The following is a 21,614-nucleotide window of genomic DNA, read 5'->3' on the forward strand; positions in this document are numbered from 1 at the left end:
GTCACTGTGAAGGCACCTAAGTGACAAAGAGTTCTGGATGGGGAGATGACAGTAAGGCTCAGGGCAAGCTGGGGCAGTGCTTTCAGCTTTTGAAAGCACCATGCAACCTCCTTCTCCTTGCAGGTCCTTTGCTCGGAAAGGTAAAGTCCAAACCCCTGAGGTGTGCTCATGAAAACCTTAAAAAGTGGGACACATAGGCTTCCCTGGTGGCGCAGTGGTTGAGAGTCTGCCTGCCGATGCAGGGGACACGGGTTCGTGCCCTGGTCCTGGAAGATCCCACATGCCGCGGAGCGGCTGGGCCCGTGAGCCATGGCCGCTGAGCCTGCGCGTCCAGAGCCTGTGCTCCGCAGCAGGAGAGGCCACAACAGTGAGAGGCCCGCGTACCGCAAAAAAAAAAAAAAAAAAAAAAAGAAAATTCATCATCTTGATAACATTTTCTAGAAAGACAAAAGAGTGAAAGAAAAACAGAAGCTCGGTTCGGTTCAGCTGCACTCAACTTGGGGGACATTAAACGAAGTCCAATACTTCCCTATAATCCATGTCACCCTCCTCATCACACACCCCTGCATTTTTTCCAGATTTGTAAAACAAAAACGCCAGACACGGAAGCACTACCGGATGTCAAACTTGCGATGACCTGGCTCCAGAAGCAGCGGGCGCTCAAGGTATTTCTGGATCACGTGCACCTGGCCCTGGTTGTCTATGAAATCCAGCAGCTCCGCAGCGTCCGAGGAGATGAGGATGCCTTCCCCTAACAGGGCAAAAGCAAACCATAATCAGTCCAGTTCATCCCAAGAGGAAAAGCTCTCTGCAAAGCCAGAAAGGAAGTTCTGACAGCAGGTAAAAACCGACAGGAGGCTGTTACTGGCCGACTCGCTTTTCGTTCTCCATCCTTTCCCTCCTTCCATCTCTCTCACTCTCCCCTCTCCCCACAAAAGCACCAGGGTTATCCAACCCTCTCTCCATGTAGGATTGTAAACACTGTCATGGCAGGCTCCATGAAATTTCATTTTTATGGATATTCGAAGGGTCTAAGCATCATAAATAAAGGCCGCTCTACTTTTGGTCACTGGCTACCACAGTAAAGGCTGTATGCTGCTTATGACCAATAAACCGACTGGAAACGCTATATCTAGTAGAAACATCAGGAGGTTAGGGCATAAAGGCAAATGTACAAGAACATTCCTGCAGCGTTGTATTAGAAAAAACTGGATACATTCAAAGTGTCCATCAACCTAGAGACTGTCATACTGAGTGAAGTAAGTCAGACTTACTTCAGAGAAAGAAGAAATATATGATATCGCTTGTATGTGGAATCTAAAAAAATGGTACAAATGAACTTATTTACAAAACAGAAATAGAGTCACAGATGTATAAAACAATCTTATGGTTACCAGGGGTGAAAGGGCGGGGGGAGGGATAAATTGGGAGATTGGGATTGACATATACACACTACTATATATAAAATAGATAACTGATAAGGACCTACTGTATAGCGCAGGGAACTCTGCTCAATACTCTGTAATGCCCTATATGGGAAAAGAATCTAAAAAAGAGTGGAAATATGTATATGTATAACTGATTCACTTTGCTGTACACCTGAAACTAACACAACATTGTAAATCAACTATACTCTAATATAAAGTGTCCATCAATATTAGATAAACGATGCAATATCTTTTTAAACAGCTTTGAGATATTTTTCATATCCTACAAAATTCACCCTTTTAAAGTGTAAAATTCAATGGTGTTTAGTATATTCAAGAGGTTTGCAACCATCACTACAATCTAATTTTAGGACATTTCCTTCACCTCCCCCCAAACCCCATACCCACCAAGCAGTCACCCCCCATCCCTTCCTCACACTAGCTCCTGAGGACTACTAACCTACTTTCTGTCTCTATGGGTTTGCCTATTCTAGATGCTTCATATAAATGGAAGCACACAATATGGCGCCCTTTCTGGTCTGGCTTCTTTCATTAACATAGCGTTTTTAAGCTTCACCCATGTTATAGCATGTGTCAATATGCCATTCCACCTTCCTATGACTAAATATTCCATTGTATGGATATACCCCATTTTGTTCAATCAACTGATGGACATTTGGGTTGTTTCCACTGTTGCTTGGCTCTTTTTTTAAAAAATTTTATATTAGAGTATAGTTGATCTACAATGTGGTGTTAGTTTCAGGTGTACAGCAAACTTATTCAGTTATACATATACATATATCTTTGGATCATGAATAATGCTGCTATGAAGATGTGCATTGCAGTTTTCATGTGGACATATGTTTTCAACTCTTTTGGAAATATACCTAGGAGTGGAATTGTTGGTCATATGGTAACTGTTTAACTTTTTAAGGAACTACCAAACTGTTTCCCAAAATAGTTTGGTAATGGCTGTACCATTTTACATTCCCATAAGCAAAGGGCAAGAGCTCCATTTCTTCACATCCTTGCTAACACATGTTGTATTCTGTCTTAACTACAGCCATCCTAGTGGCTGTGAGGGAGGTGGTATGTTATTATGGTTTTGATTTGCATTTCTCTAACGACTTGTAATGTTGAGCATGTTTTCACATGCTTATTGGCTATTTATGTCATTTGTTTGTTTTTTGAGAAAGGTCTATTTAGATTCTTTGCTCATTTCTTAAAGGGTTATTTGTCTTCATTACTGAGTTATAAGAGGTCTTTATACATTCTGGATACAGGTACCTTATAATATGTGATTTGCAAATATCTTCTCCAATTCTGAACAGTTCCATTATTGCACAGAATCCTCATACTGCCCTTTCAAAGCCACAAGTACCTCCCCTCACCCCACTCCCCGACCCCTGGTAGTCGCTAATCCATTTTCCATTTCTATAATTTTGTCATTTCAAAAATGTTACATGAATAGAATTATAAAATATGTGATCCTTGGAAGTTGTTGTCTTCTCTGATACTCCCCTGGAAATTCATCCAAGGTGTTGTATTTATTAACGGTTCATTCTCTTTTATTACTGGGTAGTATTCTATGGGATCAATTCATCCCAGTTTGTTTAATCATTCACCTGTTGAAGGACAGTTGAGTTGTCCGCAGTTTGGGCTATTACACATAAAGCTGCTATGAACAATCATGTACAAGTTTTTTTGTGAATGTAAGTTTTCATTTCTCTGGACAAATGCCCACACGTGTGGAGTTGCTGGGTCATGTAATTTCAGGTTTAGTTTTATAAGAACTTGCCAAACTGTTTTCCAGAGTGGCTCTACCAATTTAAATCCCCACTAGCACTGGAAGGGTGATCTAGTTTCTCCTGACCCTTGCCAGCATTTGCTGTTGTTACCGTGTCCTATTTTAGCCATTTTAATGGGAGTGCAGTGATAGCTCATTGGTTTTAATCTGCATTTCCTTAATGGTTAATGATACTGAAAATCTTTTCATTTGCTTATTTTTCATCTGTAGAACCTTTTCGGTGGAATATGTTTTCATGTCTTTTGCCCATTTTCTAATTGGATTCCCCCCCCCTTTTTTAACTGTTGAGTTTTGAATATTGTTTGTATATTCTATATAGGAATCCTTTGTCAGATATAAGGCTTGGAAATATTTTCTCCCAGTCTGTAGCTTGTCTTTTCATCCTCGTGGCTGGGTCCTTTACAGAACAAAAGATTTCATTTTGATGAGGTTCAACTGATCAGTTTTTACTATTATGGATTGTACTTTCAGTATCAAGTTTAAGAATTCTTTGCCTAGCTTTATCTCTTATTTTTTTCTGAAAAATTATAACTTTATATTTTACATTTAAGCCCACAATCCATTTTGAGTTCGGTTTTGTATAAGGGGTGAGGTTTATGTTGAGGTTCATTTTCTTGGTCTATGGCTATCCACCTGCTCCAGCACCATGTTGAAAAGTCTCTCCTTCCTCTATTGAATTGCTTTTGCACCTCTGTCAAAAATCAGATGGTCATAAATGTGTGGGTACATCTCTGTCCCACTGATTCATATTTCTATCCCGTCCACGAATACCACAGTGATTATTGTAGCTCTACAATACAGTTTGGGATCAGGGACAGTGTTTCCTCCCACTTTTCTTCTTCAATATTGTGTAAGCTATTCTAGGGCCTGTGCCCTTCCCTATGAATTTCAGTAGAAGCTTTATGTTTACACAAGAACCTTGCTGAGGTCTTGACACCAATCACCTCAAACCTATAGAGCAATTTGGGGTGAAGTGACATCTTTACTGTGTTGAATCTTGCAATCCATGAACACGATATGTCTACCTGTTTATTTAGGTCCTCTTTGACTTCTTTCATAGTTGTTTTGTAATTTTGAGCAGATAGGCCCTGTACGTGTTTTGGTAAGTTTATACCTAAGCATCTCATTTTCTTTGGGGTGACTGTAACTGGTATTGTATTTTTAACTTTGGCTTCCACATGTTCATTGTTAGTATGAAATGAAAAAGATATGAAATGAGTTCACCGTGATTGAATCTGTCTTTGCCCATATGTAAAAGAAACTAATATGAAAAAATAAAAATAATTATGTTAGGAACTGGGTAAGGCTACGGGTAACTTTTCCGTTTCCCTTTAATGTTAGGTTTTCTTTAATGATAATACTTTTTAAAAGGAAATGAAATTGGGTCATATGTAGAGATGTGGATGGATCTAGAGTCTGTCATACAGAGTGAAGTCAGAAAGAGAAAAACAAATATCGTATATTAACGCATATATGTAGAATCTAGAAAAATGGTACAGATGAACCTATTTGCAGGGCAGGAATAGAAACGCAGATGTACAGAACAGACATGTGGACCCAGAGGGGAAGGGGAGTGTGGAATGAATTGGGAGATTAGGGTTGACATATACACACTACCATGCGTAAAATAGATAGTGGCAACCTGCTGTATAGCACAGGGAGCTCAGCTCGGTGCTCTGTGGTGACCTAGTTGGGTAGAATGGGGTAGCGGGGAGGAGGGAGGTCCAAGAAGGAGGGGATATATGTATACATATAGCTGATTCACTTCATCGTACAGCAGAAACTAACACAACATTGTAAAGCAATTATACTCCTATTAAAAAAAAAGTTATAGGGCTTCCCTAGTGGCACAGTGGTTAAGAATCTGCCTGCCAATGCAGAGGACATGGGTTCGAGCCCTGGTCTGGGAAGATCCTACATGCCGCGGAGCAACTAAGTCCATGCACCACAACTACTGAGCCTGCACCCTAGAGCCCATGAGCCACAATTGCTGAGCCCGCACGCCTAGATCCCGTGCTCTGCAACGGGAGAAGGCACTACAATGAGAAGCCCGCGCACTGCAACAAAGAGTAGCCCCCACTCGCTGCAACTAGAGAAAGCCTGTGCGCAGCAACGAAGACCCAACACAGCCAAAAATAATAAATAAGATAAATAAATTTATTTTAAAAAAGTATCTGTCTCCTTACTTTCTTCCCATTATTTTTCCATCTACTAGCATTAGAGATATTAATTTTCAATTAGAAATAGTCCATAAGGAAATTGCATAAAGAAAATAAGGTTGGAGCATACAAGATGGGATATGGCCAGATTGCGGAGAGCAAGGCATAAATAGGTGACAGGGGTAGAAATGCAATTGATTTTTGTGTGTTGATCTCATATCCTGTGACCTTGTTGGACTCACTTTTTAGTTCTAGGACCTCCCACCTACTCTTTCTTTTCATATTTATTTATTTATTTGGCTGCGTCAGGTCTTAGTTGTGGCATGCAGGGTCTTCATTGAGACGTGCAGGATCTTTTAGTTGCAGCGTGCAGGATCTTTAGTTGCGGCATGTGGGCTCTTAGTTGCGGCATGCGGGATCTAGTTCCCTGAACAGGGATCAAACTGGAGCCCCCTGCATTGGGAGCGTGCAGTCTTAGCCACTGGACCACCAGGGAAGTCACCCCCCTACACGTTAGATTTACAGCTCATCTCTACTTGGGTCTCATGCTTTCAGTAAAAATTATTATTTTTTCCTATATATATATATAGGAAGCTATATATATATATATATATATATATATATATATATATATATATTTTTTTTTTTTTTTTTTTTTTTTTGGTGCGGTACGTGGGCCTCTCACTGCTGTGGCCTCTCCCGTTGCGGAGCACAGGCTCCGGACGCACAGGCTCAGCGGCCATGGCTCACGGGCCTAGCCGCTCCGTGGCATGTGGGATCTTCCCGGACCGGGCACGAACCCATGTCCCCTGCATCGGCAGGCGGACTCTCAACCACTGCGCCAACAGGGAAGCCCTCCAATATATTTTTAATTGAAGTACAGTTGATTTACAATGTTGTGTTCATTTCTGCTGTACAGCAAATTAATTTAATGATTCATCTTTCCTCAAAGCCAACCCCGTTTTCAACTACCCCATTTCTATCACTCCCTCCACCACCTGGTTAGCCTCTTCAACAAGAAACAGCAAATCAACTTGGGAAACATTCCTTCCTCTCTTTTTGGATGAACATAATTCATTCTGTTTCATTTCCCTTAAGAACCGCACTCAGGTTCCCTGGTTCCTCTTCATTCTCACTTGCCAGTTCTTCAGATCAGACTTCAGTCTCTCCTCCTCCACAGCACCTTGCACACTCTTTTTAGAATAATCATCCTAAAACACCATTTTCCTACGAATGCCCTGAAACTACCCATCATCTTATTTCCTAACATAATTCTTTTCATTTTTTCATATTACCTTCCTTTATGTAATATGGCAAAGACAGGTTCAATCAGAGCAAACTCACCTCATATTCTTTTTTCACTTCATACAGTCAATATTTTCACTGTATCTGCATTAACTTCCCAATGTTAGTGCCCAAAGAAATATCCTATTGTGTGGATGTAAAAAATGACACGTTTACTGACTGCTGGACAGTGGGGTTGTTCCTAAATACAATTTTGCTATTACAGGTAACACAATGGTAAATGTCTTTGCTGTAGATCACCCTCGTTACTTTTTAACTATCTCCCTGGAGTAAATTTTCAGGAATGAGATGAGTGAGCCGAAAGCAAAGGAACTCTTTCTGGCCCTTGCTCTGTGTGATCCTATTGCTGCTCCAAAGGGCTGTGTATCACCACGGGGAGGGAGGAGTTCACAACAAACTCAGCAACACAACCACTGAAGGGTTTTGTTTTCTTACTTTGTAGATGTAAAATGATACATAAAATCCACATTTATTTTCTAAGTTTTGTATACCAGGGTAGCATGTTTCCATGCGTTTGTTAATTGTGTTTCTTATACCGTTTGTTTCTATCCTCACTAACTACACCTGGAGGATATTTGTTTATATCCTCACTAAGTTATGAAGCTGGGGTCTTCTAGGAGCTTCAAGGTCGCAGTCACAATGGTTTTTTTGGTTCTTTGTTCCCATCTCAACATTTAGCTAATCTGGAAATAAATGCATCATTAGCCTTCTTTCTGACTAGACTATGGGTCCCTGAGGGCAAGAGAACCATGTCCGCCTCATTTATCTCTTTATCTCCCTCCAAACGTTCATTACTTCTCTTCTTCATTCATCCATCCATTCATTCATTCACTCAATACATATATTGAACCTTTGCTGCATGCCAGGTGCTGTCCTGGCCCTAGAGTCAGGGCTGAGTACAGATGTGACATGGTCTGATTGTGCTCTAACAGGATCTCTGTCTGCTGTATTTTGTGTAGACTCTGGAGAATGGCCAAGAACAGGAGGACAGGGAGCAATGCTCCAGGTGACAGGTGAAGGTGACTCAGATCCAAGACGGGGGTGGAGGTGGTGAACAGTGGCTTGATCTGGATATAGGGTGAAGTTAAGCCAACTACACCCAGCATGTCGTAGGCACTAAGTATTTGTTTAACAAGAATAAAAGTCATTCATTCAGCCTATTGGTTTCATTTTGTAATTCCCAAACAAAACAAATCCACACCACTTATCTCCTCAACTCCTAAAGCAATATGTCTTCTTTGTTTGGCATTTTCTTCTCTCTTTATGACCTCCCTCTGCTACTGAGAATCACTCTATACCTTGTGTTGGTGAGGGTCCAGGGACCACCTAGGTGAGACCACCGCCACGACCTGACAGATCCTTCTCCCCAGGGCCCTGCCTCGCTCATGGTTCTCGCGCCAGTCAAGTCCATGACACAAGGACACATGATAGCCTCATAACGGCCATCCTGATTCCAGCCCCGATCCAAAGGAGGAATCTGGAATACTGTGGATGACTACTTCCTCTTTCAATTCCCCCACTTACTATTAGAACAAAGCTAGGGGACTCTCCTGGAGAAGTCCCAGGAGGGGAGGGAGAAGCAGGTGAGGTACCTGGCTTGTGGCAAGAGTCCAACTCTCCCACTTTCAGGAGATTCCAGGTGATGCCCTCCTGTCTCACGGTTGGTGGAAAAGAAGGTGAGATCCACTGGACCAGGGACAGAAATGAGTACCAATGGCCAGATGGTTTTCCAAGGCAATAAAAGAAGAAGTAAGTTCAAAATGGAGTGGTTTTTAAGACAGCCTATGATGGCAGTTACAGAGAGGGACTGTGTCTATGTGATCATTACATTGGCAGCTGCCTACATTTTAAGCCTGAGTTAGTATGACATACCTCATGCCTTCCCCGCATTCACTCAACATACATCTATTAAGTGCCTATGGGGAGGGTACAGAGATGAACAAGACAGAAAGTCTGTGTTTATATGGAGTGTGCAGGATTATGGGGGAGATGAACAGATAAACTAATATGTAATAGAGTGCTGGGAAGAGGTTAGTGCGAGGATGGAAAATAAAGCAGGGGAAAGGATAGAAAGCAATGGGCACAGAGGTTATTTTAGATCAGAAAAGCCTCTCTAAAAAAAAAGAAAAAAGAAAAGCCTCTCTGACAAGGCAACATCTGAGCTGAGAAATGAAAAATAGTCCGTGAAAGCTCATTCCAGGTACAGAGATGAATTTAGGGTATTTCAGGGATGCTAGGCAGGTGTTATGGCTACAGTACAGGGAGCAAGGCCAAGAATAAGAGATGAGATCAGAGATACAGGCAAATATCAACTGACGGAGACTTCCAGCAGGACTCGAGTTTATTCTAGTTGCCTTGGGAAGCCAGCTGGTAAGTCTTGAGGGGGGAGTAACATGATCGCGTTTCTGTTTTTAAAACATCATTCTGTCCAAGAGCAGGAGAGCTGCTGTGAGCAGGTGCTGCAGTTACACAGAATAGAGAGAAAAGGAGCTTTGGTTTAAGTGAGAGCCGTGGAAATGGCAAGAAAAAGTCCACTGCAGGCTTTACTTTGAAGGTACAGTTAGCAAGACGTACTGATGCATTAGGTATAGGCTGTAAAGCAAAGAGCAGCCAAACAGGACTCCTAGTTTTGGGGCTTGAGAGGCTGGGTGAAAAGTGGAATCATATACTCCATGGGAAGATGGAGAGAGGAGTAGGCTGGGGCGGGTGAAGTTGGGAAGGAAATAAAGAGTTCTATATCAGACATGTTAAATTGAAAATGCCTGCTGTTGGATGTGGAGCTTAAAGGGAAAGACCTCAGCTCGAGTTTATTCTATTTTCGAGCTACTTCCATTTTTTTATTTTATTTTACTTTATTTCACTTTTTATTTTATTTTATTCTATTTTAGCTGATTTGGAGATCCACGTTTCTAAGTCACCAGCACACAGATATTTTAAACTACGTCATGAAACGAGGTCTCCACCCTCGAGGATTCAGATTAGAATAGCCGCTCATCTAAAGACATCGTCTGAATGTAACAAAACACAATGGGAACCTACAGGGAAGGGAGACGGGGCAGCAGAGCCGACTCACCTTTGGCTCCGGCTGATGACTTTGCAATCCAAACGTTGCCCTCTCCATCTTCTTTCTTTCTATTATAGGAAGCCAGGAAAAATTCTCTCTCATCTGTCCTTGAGCTCTGGATGGGCGGGTGGATTCCATTCTGAGCTGGAGCAACTGGGGTCTTGAGGTTAGTTGGATAAATCACATAGGACTCGGGGAACCATGTGCAGGACTCAGCCAGTTCTGGGCTGGTCTTGACGAGCCTGGCAGATGACAGAGGGTCAGTCTCTCTTCTGAGTACCCTCAGTCCCTCTGTTCAGAACAGCCAGTGCTTTGCCCCGGAGCTCTTGAAGGAAGCAGGGCACGACCAGGGCTAGGTCTCCTTTTTATCCCCCTCACGGGGCAGACCTCCAAGGCACCACAGGGCAGCTCACAGCTGTTACCCGCGACCTTATAGGCATGCTCCAGTGAATTCAAAAGGGGCTTAATGTCCAGAACTTTAGCTCCTTTTAAAATGCATCTCTAAGGAAACTTAATTTGAAGAAATCCTGAACCGACATCTTTTCACCAAACGTGCTGTAGCTGAGCTAGACCCACCCTAAAAAAACAAAGTGGAGAACTGAGGAAACTATTTGGATTACTAGCAAAAATAACCACCTTGGCCCAACTCTGGAGAGAAAAGGCTAATACTCAGGAATCTGAATTATCTAAAGACATTTTCGTTCTTCATTTCTTGCTTTTAGCTCAGCCTGGCTTCAGTGACAGAATAAAGGAAGAATCTTTCTAATGGAACCTGGGACTCCAGTGGTCATAACTAAACACACCTCCTGCCCCCCCTCAAAAAAACCCCATAATATAATGGAATATAAAGAAAGGCCCTGGGCAGGCACTTAATAAACACAAAGGCTTCACACTGTATCTCCTCTCCAATCAGACCCCTGGGGGGAGGTGCTCGCATCACGTTTCACAGATGAGGCACTGAGTCACAGAGAAGTGAATTTCCCAAGATTACAAAGGTAGCAAGAAACAAGCAGGATGCAAGCCCTGAATCACTTCCATGTCCTAAGTCTAAACCTATCCTTGGGAATTCCCTGGTTGCCCAGTGGTTAGGACTCCAGGCTCTCACTGCCGAGGGCCCAGGTTCAATCCCTGGTTGGGGAACTAAGATCCCTCAAACCGTGAGGTGCAGCCAAAAAAAAAAGAAAAAAGAAAATAGAAAGAAAAACACCTACCCTTGCTCCCCAGGAATCAGAGGAGGGAGAAACCTGCCCAAAGACATTCACAAGCCTCCCCTGAGCTGCACTCCCTCTTCTATCTAGAACAGAACTGTTAAAGCCTGGGTTATGATTCATCAGCAAAACCCAGCCTATGAGCCAATGGCAGAAATAATGAAAAGAAACTTTAAACTGAGATTTTAAATAAAGCTATTTTTACGTTACAAGCAATGGAATTTAACTTAAAGAACTCAAAGGAACAAAAAATCAATACATTTCAAACTCACTGACCATTCAGCTCTATCTGCACTGTCCAATAGGGCGGCCACTAGCCACGTGGAGCTTCCAAGTGCTTCCGAGCACTTGAAAAGTGGCCAATGCAACTCGGAAACTGAATTTTCCGTTTAGTTTTAATTTAAAAGCTGAAGTATTGTAAAATGTTTCCACCAAGCAGAACATTACTGTTTCGGTAGATGACGTTTTCACTTTAACCACCACGTGACCTCAGATGTTGTTGTTAGAGCGTGGCGTGCATGTCAGGCGCGTGTGCTACTTCTGGAATTAGACATAAATGCATCACTGTTCTACTGGGGGACAACAGATGGATTCAGCTCATGTGAATTTTTTTCCAGGCACTGATGAAACATTATAATGTGTTCATTATGCACACAGCCAAGTTGCAGTGATAGCTAGGTAAATCATAATTGGTAAATAACGTATAATTAGTCTCCTAGTTAAAAAAATGAGTATGGACAAACTTTTAAGTTTAAAACAAAGGCATTCTACTGACACGGAATTGAGTGGGGATGCAGAAGCTAGAACTATGACCAGACAATAAAGAAAAAAATAAGCACTAGAAGATGTGTCACAAATTTCCTAAAAAATGGCAATTACAATTTGCTGTGGCAGGAAAAATGAAGTTTGTTGTGTAAGGAGACATTTTCAGCAAATACATAATGAATTTGATAGGTGTTTTCCTCTTAATAGTCTAAAGAGAAGCAATGGAATTAGTGGCGGAAATCAGAATTAAAAACTCAACAAAAAAACTTTAAACATATTTTTCTTAGGATCTGAGCTTGTAACTTTGGTCAGTTATAAAGTGGCTTGGATTCTTACATACACATGCAAAACGAACATCCTTTTAGATGGAAATGTGGTAACAGAAATTACTTTGAGGAAAAGACTAAAAAGATATTTTATAAAAAGTGAACAATCTTTAGTTAAGCCATCAATAATTGCCCGTAGAGTACAAAGCATTTCTAACAATATTAAAGATTGATTCAAAACTGGAAAGTTTTGGGCTTCCCTGGTGGCGCAGTGGTTGAGAGTCCACCTGCCGATGCAGGGGATACGGGTTCGTGCCCCAGTCCGGGAAGATCCCACGTGCCGCAGAGCGGCTGGGCCCGTGAGCCATGGCCGCTGAGCCTGCGCCTCCGGAGCCTGTGCTCTGCAATGGGAGAGGCCACAATAGTGAGAGGCGCGTGTACCGCAAAAAAAAAAAAAAAAAAAATTTAGTACTTTGTATGTTTTGCCTCAAAAGATTTGCAAATATATGAAAAAAATATTGTCAAATTGCAGCCTAATATAAACTCGTGGTGAGGATATTTTCTAATCTTTTACATTTGTCCAAGAAGAATTTCATCTACATGTGACAAGTCAGCTTCTATCATAACAGACATTACTTCAGCTAGGTTGGGTTAAAATCTAGATTTACTGGGATTTTAATAGACTGACGTTTGCTTTATTGCTTTATTTTGTTTTACCATACGTATTGGAAACATTTGCTTCATTGCATGATACATATTGAAAACATTTGCACTCAGTATGGATACAGTTGTTAAAATCGTTCAGTATATGCTTGCAAATGCTACAATGGTTCGCAGGTATAGAACCATGAAAGAAACACAAGATGATGAATTTAATGATCCTGTGTTCTTTGCCAGTGCTCACTGACTGCGAGATGGAAGTTTTACAAGGTTTCCCTGTACTGTAAACTCCAATTCACATTTTCTTAAAATAAGAGGAATGCTTGTCAAATCATTCTTTTCATGCAGCTATTACTTCATTCAATAATCAAAGATAAAAAATGCAGTGTGGTTTACATTTTTTCACCTAAAACCACGTTGCATATGAACAAGCTAAATTTAAAGCTCCAAGGAAGTTGGAAAAAAAGATCTTACTTATGATGTAGACCAACAGGTGTGAGAATTTATGTTCCAACTTCATAATATAAGTCAAAAATAATGATTTTACATAGTTTTATGATTCAGTATGCATAAGATTTTCCTTGTAATAGACAACATTATGCAAACTGGCTGCAAAAACTAAAGAAAAATTTGAAGAACACTTTGTTGATAATGATAAATTTAGAGTTTCTTTTCAATTTATTCAATACCTCCTCTGAATTCAATATTAATAATACTGAGTTGAAACATGAGTTGGTGAATTTACTTAACTTGGACAGTTTTTAAAATGATATGCTTTTTGGGGCTTCCCTGGTGGTCCAGGGGTTAAGACTCGGCGCTCCAATGCAGAGGGCCTGGGTTCGATCCCTGGTCAGGGAACTAGATCCCACATGCTGCAGCTAAGACCCGGCGCAGCCAAATAATTACATAAATATTAAAAAAAAAAAAAGACATGCTTTTGCTTCAAAGTCAAATCAATTCTTCTAATGTTATGAACCTGCTTTGTCAACGTACATGTGAATATTAAAGGAAATTATATTTTGGTATTTAATAGTTATTGAAAAACTTCTACGTATGTCAGAATGACTTGTGTATGTAAATCTACCTTTTCAACCATACATTTTTATGAAGTCTAAACATAGGACTTCCAATGAAAATTTAATATCTGAGCTTAGTTGTGCTATAAATGTAAAATATACACACCAGATTTTGAAGACTCAGAAAAAAGAAAGAATATATCTCATTAGTTGTTTTTAATATTAATTACATGACATTTTGGATTTATTTGGTTAAATAAAATATATTATTAAAATAAATTGCACCGGTTTCTTTGTACGCATTTTAATGGGGCTACTGAGCAATTTAAAATGACGCACGTGGCCAGCAGTCTGTTTCTGTTGGCCAGCGCTGGTCTGTAGAATGCCCTTCGTCTGAAGCCCTCATTTCCGGTACAGAACCCAGTCCAGTTTCTACCGGAAATCTCTAGCATTTGTTCCCTTTCCAAAAAAGGCCCATTAGGGAAGCAGCCACAAATGGAGGTTTAGTCACATCTCACATGAGATGTGAGAAACGCTCACAAGAGGAAAAGAAAGCTCCAACCAGGGCCAGGAGGACAGCCCTTGAGTGCTCTGAGACTATGGCCATGGGGCCCTGATGAATTTCTAAAGCTCCCGGAAGTGACAGGCGCTTGCTGTACAGGGTCCAGCATGGAACCCCATCGAGGCCCTGGGAAGCCTCGAGGGATGCCCAGGCACACCGCCCACAGGGCCCATTTGTACAGATGAGAACCATCCTGGCTCAACACTAACTGCTACGGCCGTGGGCAACCTGGCTGTCTTCTCTGACTGCCACCTGAGATGACATTTTTAACTTTCTGGAGCTCTTTTGAGCCATACAAACTATGGGAGAGAGACAAAATGACAAAGGTAATCATCCCCTCCTGGAATTACTACAGTCCCTTGCAGGACACCTGAGAGACGAAGATAGCTTATGAGAATGATGACAACCCCTAGTCTGCATAAGTCATGTCGTCATTTATAAGGTGCCATGGCAGACCACGCAGCATGCTGCAGAATGGCAAAGAGCAGGTGTGATCACCTCCGTCCCCACAGATTCTGAGTGGCACCGTCCAAGGTCACAGAGGTCCGGACACCTATTCAGACCTGCTCATGCCTCCAGCTCTGTACTCTCTTCACCCTATTATAGCTGCCAAGTATGCAAATATAGAGAACATTACTTTTTACAGCACCCTCTGCTTTCTGCTTCAAAAACAGAATTCAACCTCTATCTTTAGGGAAAAAAAAATCATCATAGAATAAAGAATGAGTAAGCATTTTATAAAAATTTCTAAATGGACAATCTGGATAAATAATCGTGTCCTACTTCTAGTTCTGCTGGAACAACTGTTCGCACTCTAAACGTGTAAATATGTAAGAAGACTTCAGAAAGCCTCGTTCTCCTTCAGGATAGCTGGTAAATCATGAAAATCCATCACAGGACTAAGTGGATACATAAGTTAGTGGGGGCAGTGAGTCTGAACAAAAAGGTGGAAATATTCCTATCAGCACTCAAACTAGTAAACAGCTAGAGCCCGGAAAGCTGTGTGACTGGGGAAAAGAGCATTTGCTTTAGGTCAAGTCTTCTAGTGTCTTCTTACCTAAATGATTCGTTTGGCTACACACACATGTTCACTAGCCACTGTGGAGGGAATGCTGGAGACCTGATTTTAGGGGCCACACCCACCTTTCATTTATACAGTGTGAACTCTGACACGCGCATTATTCCGAGCCTTTATGTAAAGTAACTCAACTAATCCTCCCAACAACCCTGAGGAAGCTGCTATTATTATCCTCATTTCACAGAAAAGGAAACTAAGGCATAGCGTCAAACGCTCACTCTGGGTCACTGTGTTACATGCTTTACACGCATCACAGCCTCTTTATGAGGGATGCACCGAGGCTTAGAGGCATCAGAAAATTTGCCCAAGCTGCTGAGAGCTGAAATTAAAACCCAAGCTGCTGATCCTAGATCTTAATCACTGTATAAGGCTGCTTCCTTCCACCTTATGACACGGTTCTTTTGGCACCTGGCTGTAAGCCCACTGCTCAGAGATGGGTGGTGCAGTAGACACCGGTATATTCTGCCCAGGCGTCCCTTCTTAGGGACCCCTGGCTGCTGAGCTTTGGCTGCCAAGGGCTTAGGCACGCCTCTTCTCCAGGGACCAGCCCTGCCTAGAAGCGCTGGGGAAGCTGTGTCCCGCCCACAGCCGGTGGCTGGGCGACGTCAGAGTAGAGAACATCGAGGGGCTGTTCACTGCTGTTCAAGCTCCATGGAGTCAGGCAGAGGCGAGACTTCAGCTGAAACCACCTCCTCGCTTCGTGTCTCCCCCAGATGCCCTGCCCTTGGTTCTGAGCGCATTTCTCCTGCAAGCCCTCCCCTTATAAATCACTTATGCCAGAAGCCCTGTCTCAGGCTCTGCTTCTAGGGAGCCTCAACTTAAGGGACAGACAGGCACGTGCAGCCAAGTTTGGACTGTGACTAAAGCTGATCTTTGCTGGCTTTTTAAATAAAAGTGTTTTCTCCCTTTAAAGACGATCTCACACTTTTGCTTAAGTGCTTCAGGATGAAAGCTCAAAAGGTTCAGGTGAAAAATGGAAAACACGGGTCTTAAAGAACACTTACTTCACTAAAGAAGCTTTGCGACACAGTTTGTCAGCTCCCCTGTAGTAATTCACCAACTGCATCAGGCCAGGCTCATGACCTGTGAAGGGAATAAGAGGCTCAGAAGGGAAACAGACAATTTCTCAAGTGGGAAATGACAATGTCAGCACCAGCACGCAGGAGGGAGAGCAGGGTCATGCTTAGCTTGTCTTTCTCCCCTTTCAGGACTGGGTGTTGGAAAGGGAGCGATTCAGTTGCCCGGCCCCTCTACGTCCCTTTGCTCAGCATCTCACTGGCAATTCTCACCCTCCCCAGAGAGGCTATTATGATACCGCCATCGTAGGTCTGCCAAAGACCACTGCTGCCTCTGTTTTTTCTTCTTTGGGTGGGAGAGTATTTTCTATTTCTCCCCTCCTGGATTCCCACTGCACCCCACACTTGGCTTAACACATATGGATTTAGTCATCTCTGTATAATAAGGACTTAAAAACAGTCAGGCTTTTGATGTTGCTACCCTTGCTTTCTACAGTCATCAAGGAAGGCAGGAGAACTACGATCCTGCTGTTCTCGAGCATGTCTCCCTGTGCAAGCTTCTAGGAGGGCCACTAGAAGCTGAGGGGAGGTAGTGGAGAGGCCGTGTCTGTAAATTCAGAAGCCCTGAGGTTGTTCTGTGTGTCCTTTCACAGGGAAACCCATTTTCAATAGATTGTACTGCATGCCCCCTCCTCTTTAAAATTAGGGCAAAAGGATACAAATAAAAACAAAAGTCTCAATTTAAAAAAAAATTTATTATAGTATAGTTGACTTACAATACTGTTAGTTTCAGATGTACAGCAAAGTGATTCAGTTATACATATATATATTTCAGATTCTTTTCCATTATAGGTTATCACAAGATATTGAATACAGTTCCCTGTGCTATCCAGTAAATCCTTCTTGTTTATTTTTTATGTAGTAATGTGCATCTGTTAGTCTCATACTCCTAATTTATCCCTCCCCCCACTTCCCCTTTGTTAACCATAAGTTTGTTTCCTATGTGTGTGTCTGTTTGTTTTGTAAATAAATTAATTTGTACTATTTTTTAGATTCAACATACAAGTGATATCATATAATATTTATCTTTCTCTGTCTGACTTACTTCACTGAGTATGATAATCTCTATAAAAGCCTCAATTTATGTTTAACATCTTAACAAAATGCAGTTTTCAGCAACACAAAAGTAGAACCCAACAATGGGAGCTTGAACTGAAGATGCCAGAGGTAAGAATAATTCATCTGAGAACAGCATACAATCAAAAAGTTTCAGGTGCTAACTAGCTCTCACCATCTCCCTGGACAGATGGACTGGTTCACACCTGAACTACCCACCTTCACATCACCAAGGCAGCAGCATTCTTTGGCCTTTATCCGCTGGGCCATCTCCTTGGGTTTCGAACTGTGTGAAAGGTAAATATCCTTAACAATGAAGGCATATTATAACCATCTGGCTGTGGGATGCTAGTTTTTTTGTTTTGTTTTTCTTTTTGTTTTCTTCTTTTTTTTAAAGATGCTAACCTTTTAAAAAATGTTTACTTTATTGAACTATGGGGGTTTTTTTGGCTGACATTCTTTTTAGAATTTTTCTTTTTTTAAATTTTATATTGGACTATAGTTGAGTTACACTGTTGTGTTAGTTTCTGGTATACAGCAAAGTGATCCGGTTATACATATGTAATAGTTTGAATCTGCTAATCCCAAACTCCCAATCGGATGCTGTTTTCTTTCCCATAAAAACCAAATGTTTCCTGAGCAGTTGCTGACTTCATGGTACCTGCTTAGGATTTGGACCTTCTAGGATTCTGCTCTGAACCCTAATCCTACACCCTAGTCCTGAGCCCCACAGCAATGTCAATCACCCCTGCAAAGAGCCATTTTTGTCAGTTTTTAATTTTAGGATTCCACCTAAGCTCTTTGAGCCAGGCACTGAGCAGTCCAAAGAGGAAAGTCAGGCAGGCAGGGAAGCAGACAGAGCAAGGAGGAAATAAAGGTTCTCAACTTGAAGCAGGTTTTCTTATTTCAGGGAAGGTATTCTTCTGGCTGAGGGCTTCCTGGGGAGACAGTTTAACAAAAGGGAATCAACCTCCAGGCACATTCTCTGTATTCGAAGATTTCTGGGGGTTGGAATCAGCCCTTCCATGGAGTCCCCAACACACATCATAAATTTGTATAACAATAAAAAGTTGTCCATGGTCTCATTTCAAAGAAAAAATATCAGGAAGGCTAGGCTGAAACCCCCTCCATTCCTCAAATCATTACGATTCTACAGGCTCCCACCCGACTGTGCTCTGTCAGCTCACCAAGGGCTAGTCAGTTCCAAGTGGCTATTTTCAGTCTTTGCCTGTTCAACCTCTCCAACCCGCTGACCACACCTATTTCTAAAAACTGTCTCTTCTCCTGGACATAGAACACTGTTCTCTCTGGGATGCCCTCCAAGGCAGAGATGACTTTTCCTCATTATTTTCTCCCCTTCTATCTTTGGCAGTACGATGGGGTGCCCACCCCAGGGGAATTTTGGCAGGGCCCACGGCGACCCCGAGTGAGGCCGCAATTCCGGATGACTGTGCAGGGAGGAGAGGCCGTGAGACTATGTGCAGGTCAATGGGATGTAAACGGCAGTGATCTGCACAACTTCTGGATTACGTCATCTAAAAAGGAGCCCTTGGTCCTCTCCTTCCCCCTGCCTCTTCCTACAGGGGAAGATGTAGACATGGGGGTGCCAGCTTCAACCGTGTGAATGAAGGGAACTCCCTCGGAGAGAGTAGGGCAGAGAAACCTGGGTCACGTAAAATCTGCATTCAATGCGCAACTGTGAAAACGTGTTCTTTAGTGAAACTAAGGGAAGGTCTAAAATCAGACACCCTTCCGCCCTTCCCCAGGCTGGGCTCCCTGCTGAAGCTCCCGTTTTCGGAATCCAGAGGTCTTTTCCAAATCCCCTGACGCTTTATCTGAGCCTTCGGGGAGCTGAATCCTCAGGGTTTTCAACACACACAAGCTCCCCTTCCGAGCCAACACAGACAGGGCGGAATCCCCGGTGGAGGAAATTTGCAAGATGATTCCAGCCTGATGTCAGCCGCCGGCTCCGCGGAGCCTCTCGCCCGGCCCGGCGATCTGCCCAGCCGACCTGCCCGATTTGGGGGCGTCGGGACCGGGGAATCCGGGGAACGCGCGGCATTGGCTCCCCGCTCCCGAGGCCGACGCCCCCGGGGCTGCAGGGCCGGGTCATTGTCAGGAGGCAGCCGCCGTCCCGGGGGCCCGCACCACCACTCCCGCCCCGAATTCGATTTGGGACCCGAGAAGGCATGAAAAACGACGGGCTTGGCCCTTTAGGGATGCATTTTTTTATCCGCCCGAGGAACGACAGAGGGGAAGGTTTCTGACCTTAAGACAAAAGCGCTCGTTCTACCGGGAGGAGCGGGAGGGCGCGAAACGGGGAAGCTCACCCAGTCTCCCGAAGGGCAGCCGGTTCCTTTCTCCCAGCATCAGGTTGAACCTGGGGTTGTCCCGCCGCAGCCTCTTCCAGTGGCCGGTGGCGAGCAGCAGCCGGGAGACCTCGGCGTAGACGCTGCTGTTCTCGTCGCGCACCACGAAGGTGTACATGGCGAAGGGCCGCGCGACCGGGCCGCCCCGGCAGCCGCCGCAGGAACCAGCCGGCCAGTTGGCGGTTCAGCCTAGGAACCGCCCGGGGGCCAGCCGGGATGCGGCCCCGCCGACCCCGCCCCGCACGCTCCGGCCGCGCCGCCGCGCCCGGTCCCCGCGCAGCTAGGGTTACCCTGGCGGCCCGCGCCCGGGTGCCCGCGCGTCGGCCCGAGCGCCGAGTGCAGCCCGGACGCCGCGCCCACCGCCGGCGCAGCCCCGCCTCCGGCCCGTGATTCCGCGCGGCCAGCCCGGCGGCGGGCGGGTGGGCGGGGGAAGCCTGTGAGCCGGGGGCGGGCCCCGCACCCTCGCTGAGCCGGCTGCCGGCGGCGGAGGGTGCGGGGGCTGGAGGAGGGGCGCGCGGCTTGATCCGCAGCCTCGGGAGCCGGTCCCCAGAGGGACCGGAGAGTGGGGCAGTCCTCCCGAGCCCCGGGTCACTGCCGGGGGCGGAGGGGGGCGGCGGTGCCAGCGGAAGATCCCTTTCTAGGGGGTTTGCTCCGGTAGCTTCCCACCTACTATTTCAAAGGGACGTTTTATGGATAAAACCAAAAAGTTCTACGGCCCCATCCTGTGTCCAAGATGCGCTTCTTTGGCTTTCCTGCTTAAAGCCGGCGGAGAACCAGAAGCGTTCCGGTGGCTGTTGGTTTCCCTTTGGGTCGAATGCTCCTTTCACCTGCTGAGACCTCCTGCGTGGCACACAGCCAGGGGGTGACTTCAGATTCCGCAGGGCGCTCGCACACAGGCCCTGGGGAGCCCTGGACTCCGCCCTGCGGTTTACCGGCGTTGGGTCACTCGCTTTCTCTTCTCCGGAGCAATTTCCCCTTCCGAGTGTGTGCATGGCGGGGTTCTTCAGAGCCCCTTCGGTCCTGATCTCACTCTGACTTCCTTTTAGGAAACGATTTTTGGTGCATTTGAGGGACAGCGAAAGGACTCTATCAGATTTCCCGTAAACTTCCTACACTTCCCCATAAGATAGCCGCATCAGCCACGCGCCTCATATCTTTTACTCTTCTTTAGAGAAAGAGCATCCTGGGACGTCTCCCCATCCTGCTCTCCCAGTGCTCATGGTGTCTAATTAGCATATCGTAAAGGCGCTCTCCTCTCTCCCATTTTGCCCACGTTCCCAGCGGCGAGTACTCGCCTATTCTACGCCCAAGCCTCCAGCTCGGCAACCGCCTGGAGGCGTTCACTGTCGGTGGTAAGCTCGCTCAGAGGAGGAATGCGGCAGACTCGGGAGTGCCGGGTTGGTTACATTTCCTCACCCCCCCCAACCCCGCCCCCAGCAGTCAGACATCCAGGAAGAATAAGAGTTGGTAGAGGGCTTCCCTGGTGGCGCAGTGGTTGAGAGTCCGCCTGCCGATGCGGGGAACACGGGTTCGTGCCCCGGTCGGGGAAGATCCCACATGCTGCGGAGCAGCTGGGCCCGTGAGCCATGCCCGCTGGGCCTGCACGTCCGGAGCCTGTGCTCCGCAACGGGAGAGGCTACAGCGGTGAAAGGCCCGCGTAACGCAAAAAAAAAAAAAAAAAAAAAGAGTTGGTAGATAGTCCTCCAGCGAACAAACCGGCAGGGAGGCATATATCGTGCACTCTACTTCGAGGTCATCTGCAGAAGTGTTCCAGTTGTCCACAGCTTGTAACCTGT

The 21,614-nt window shown here is 44.5% G+C and overlaps 1 protein-coding gene across 2 annotated transcripts in view; it reads right to left on the reverse strand.

Annotated features, from left to right (window-relative positions):
• Window positions 1–20,142, reverse strand: part of TTL (tubulin tyrosine ligase) — a 38,646-nt gene extending 18,504 nt beyond the window's left edge. For both annotated transcript variants that reach the window (XM_082642866.1, XM_082642867.1), the window contains exons 1-4: window positions 19,780–20,142; window positions 16,322–16,400; window positions 9,772–10,004; window positions 616–751 (exon numbers count right to left, since the gene is read on the reverse strand). In XM_082642866.1, the coding sequence (XP_082498992.1) occupies window positions 616–751; window positions 9,772–10,004; window positions 16,322–16,400; window positions 19,780–19,936 (605 nt within the window). In that variant the 5' untranslated portion in view covers window positions 19,937–20,142. The remainder of the gene's footprint in view (window positions 1–615; window positions 752–9,771; window positions 10,005–16,321; window positions 16,401–19,779) is intronic.
• Between the last annotated feature and the right edge of the window lie 1,472 nt (window positions 20,143–21,614).

Source organism: Mesoplodon mirus, assembly GCF_964341445.2.
Source record: "Mesoplodon mirus genome assembly, chromosome: 14".
NCBI classification, from domain to species: Eukaryota; Metazoa; Chordata; class Mammalia; order Artiodactyla; family Ziphiidae; genus Mesoplodon; species Mesoplodon mirus.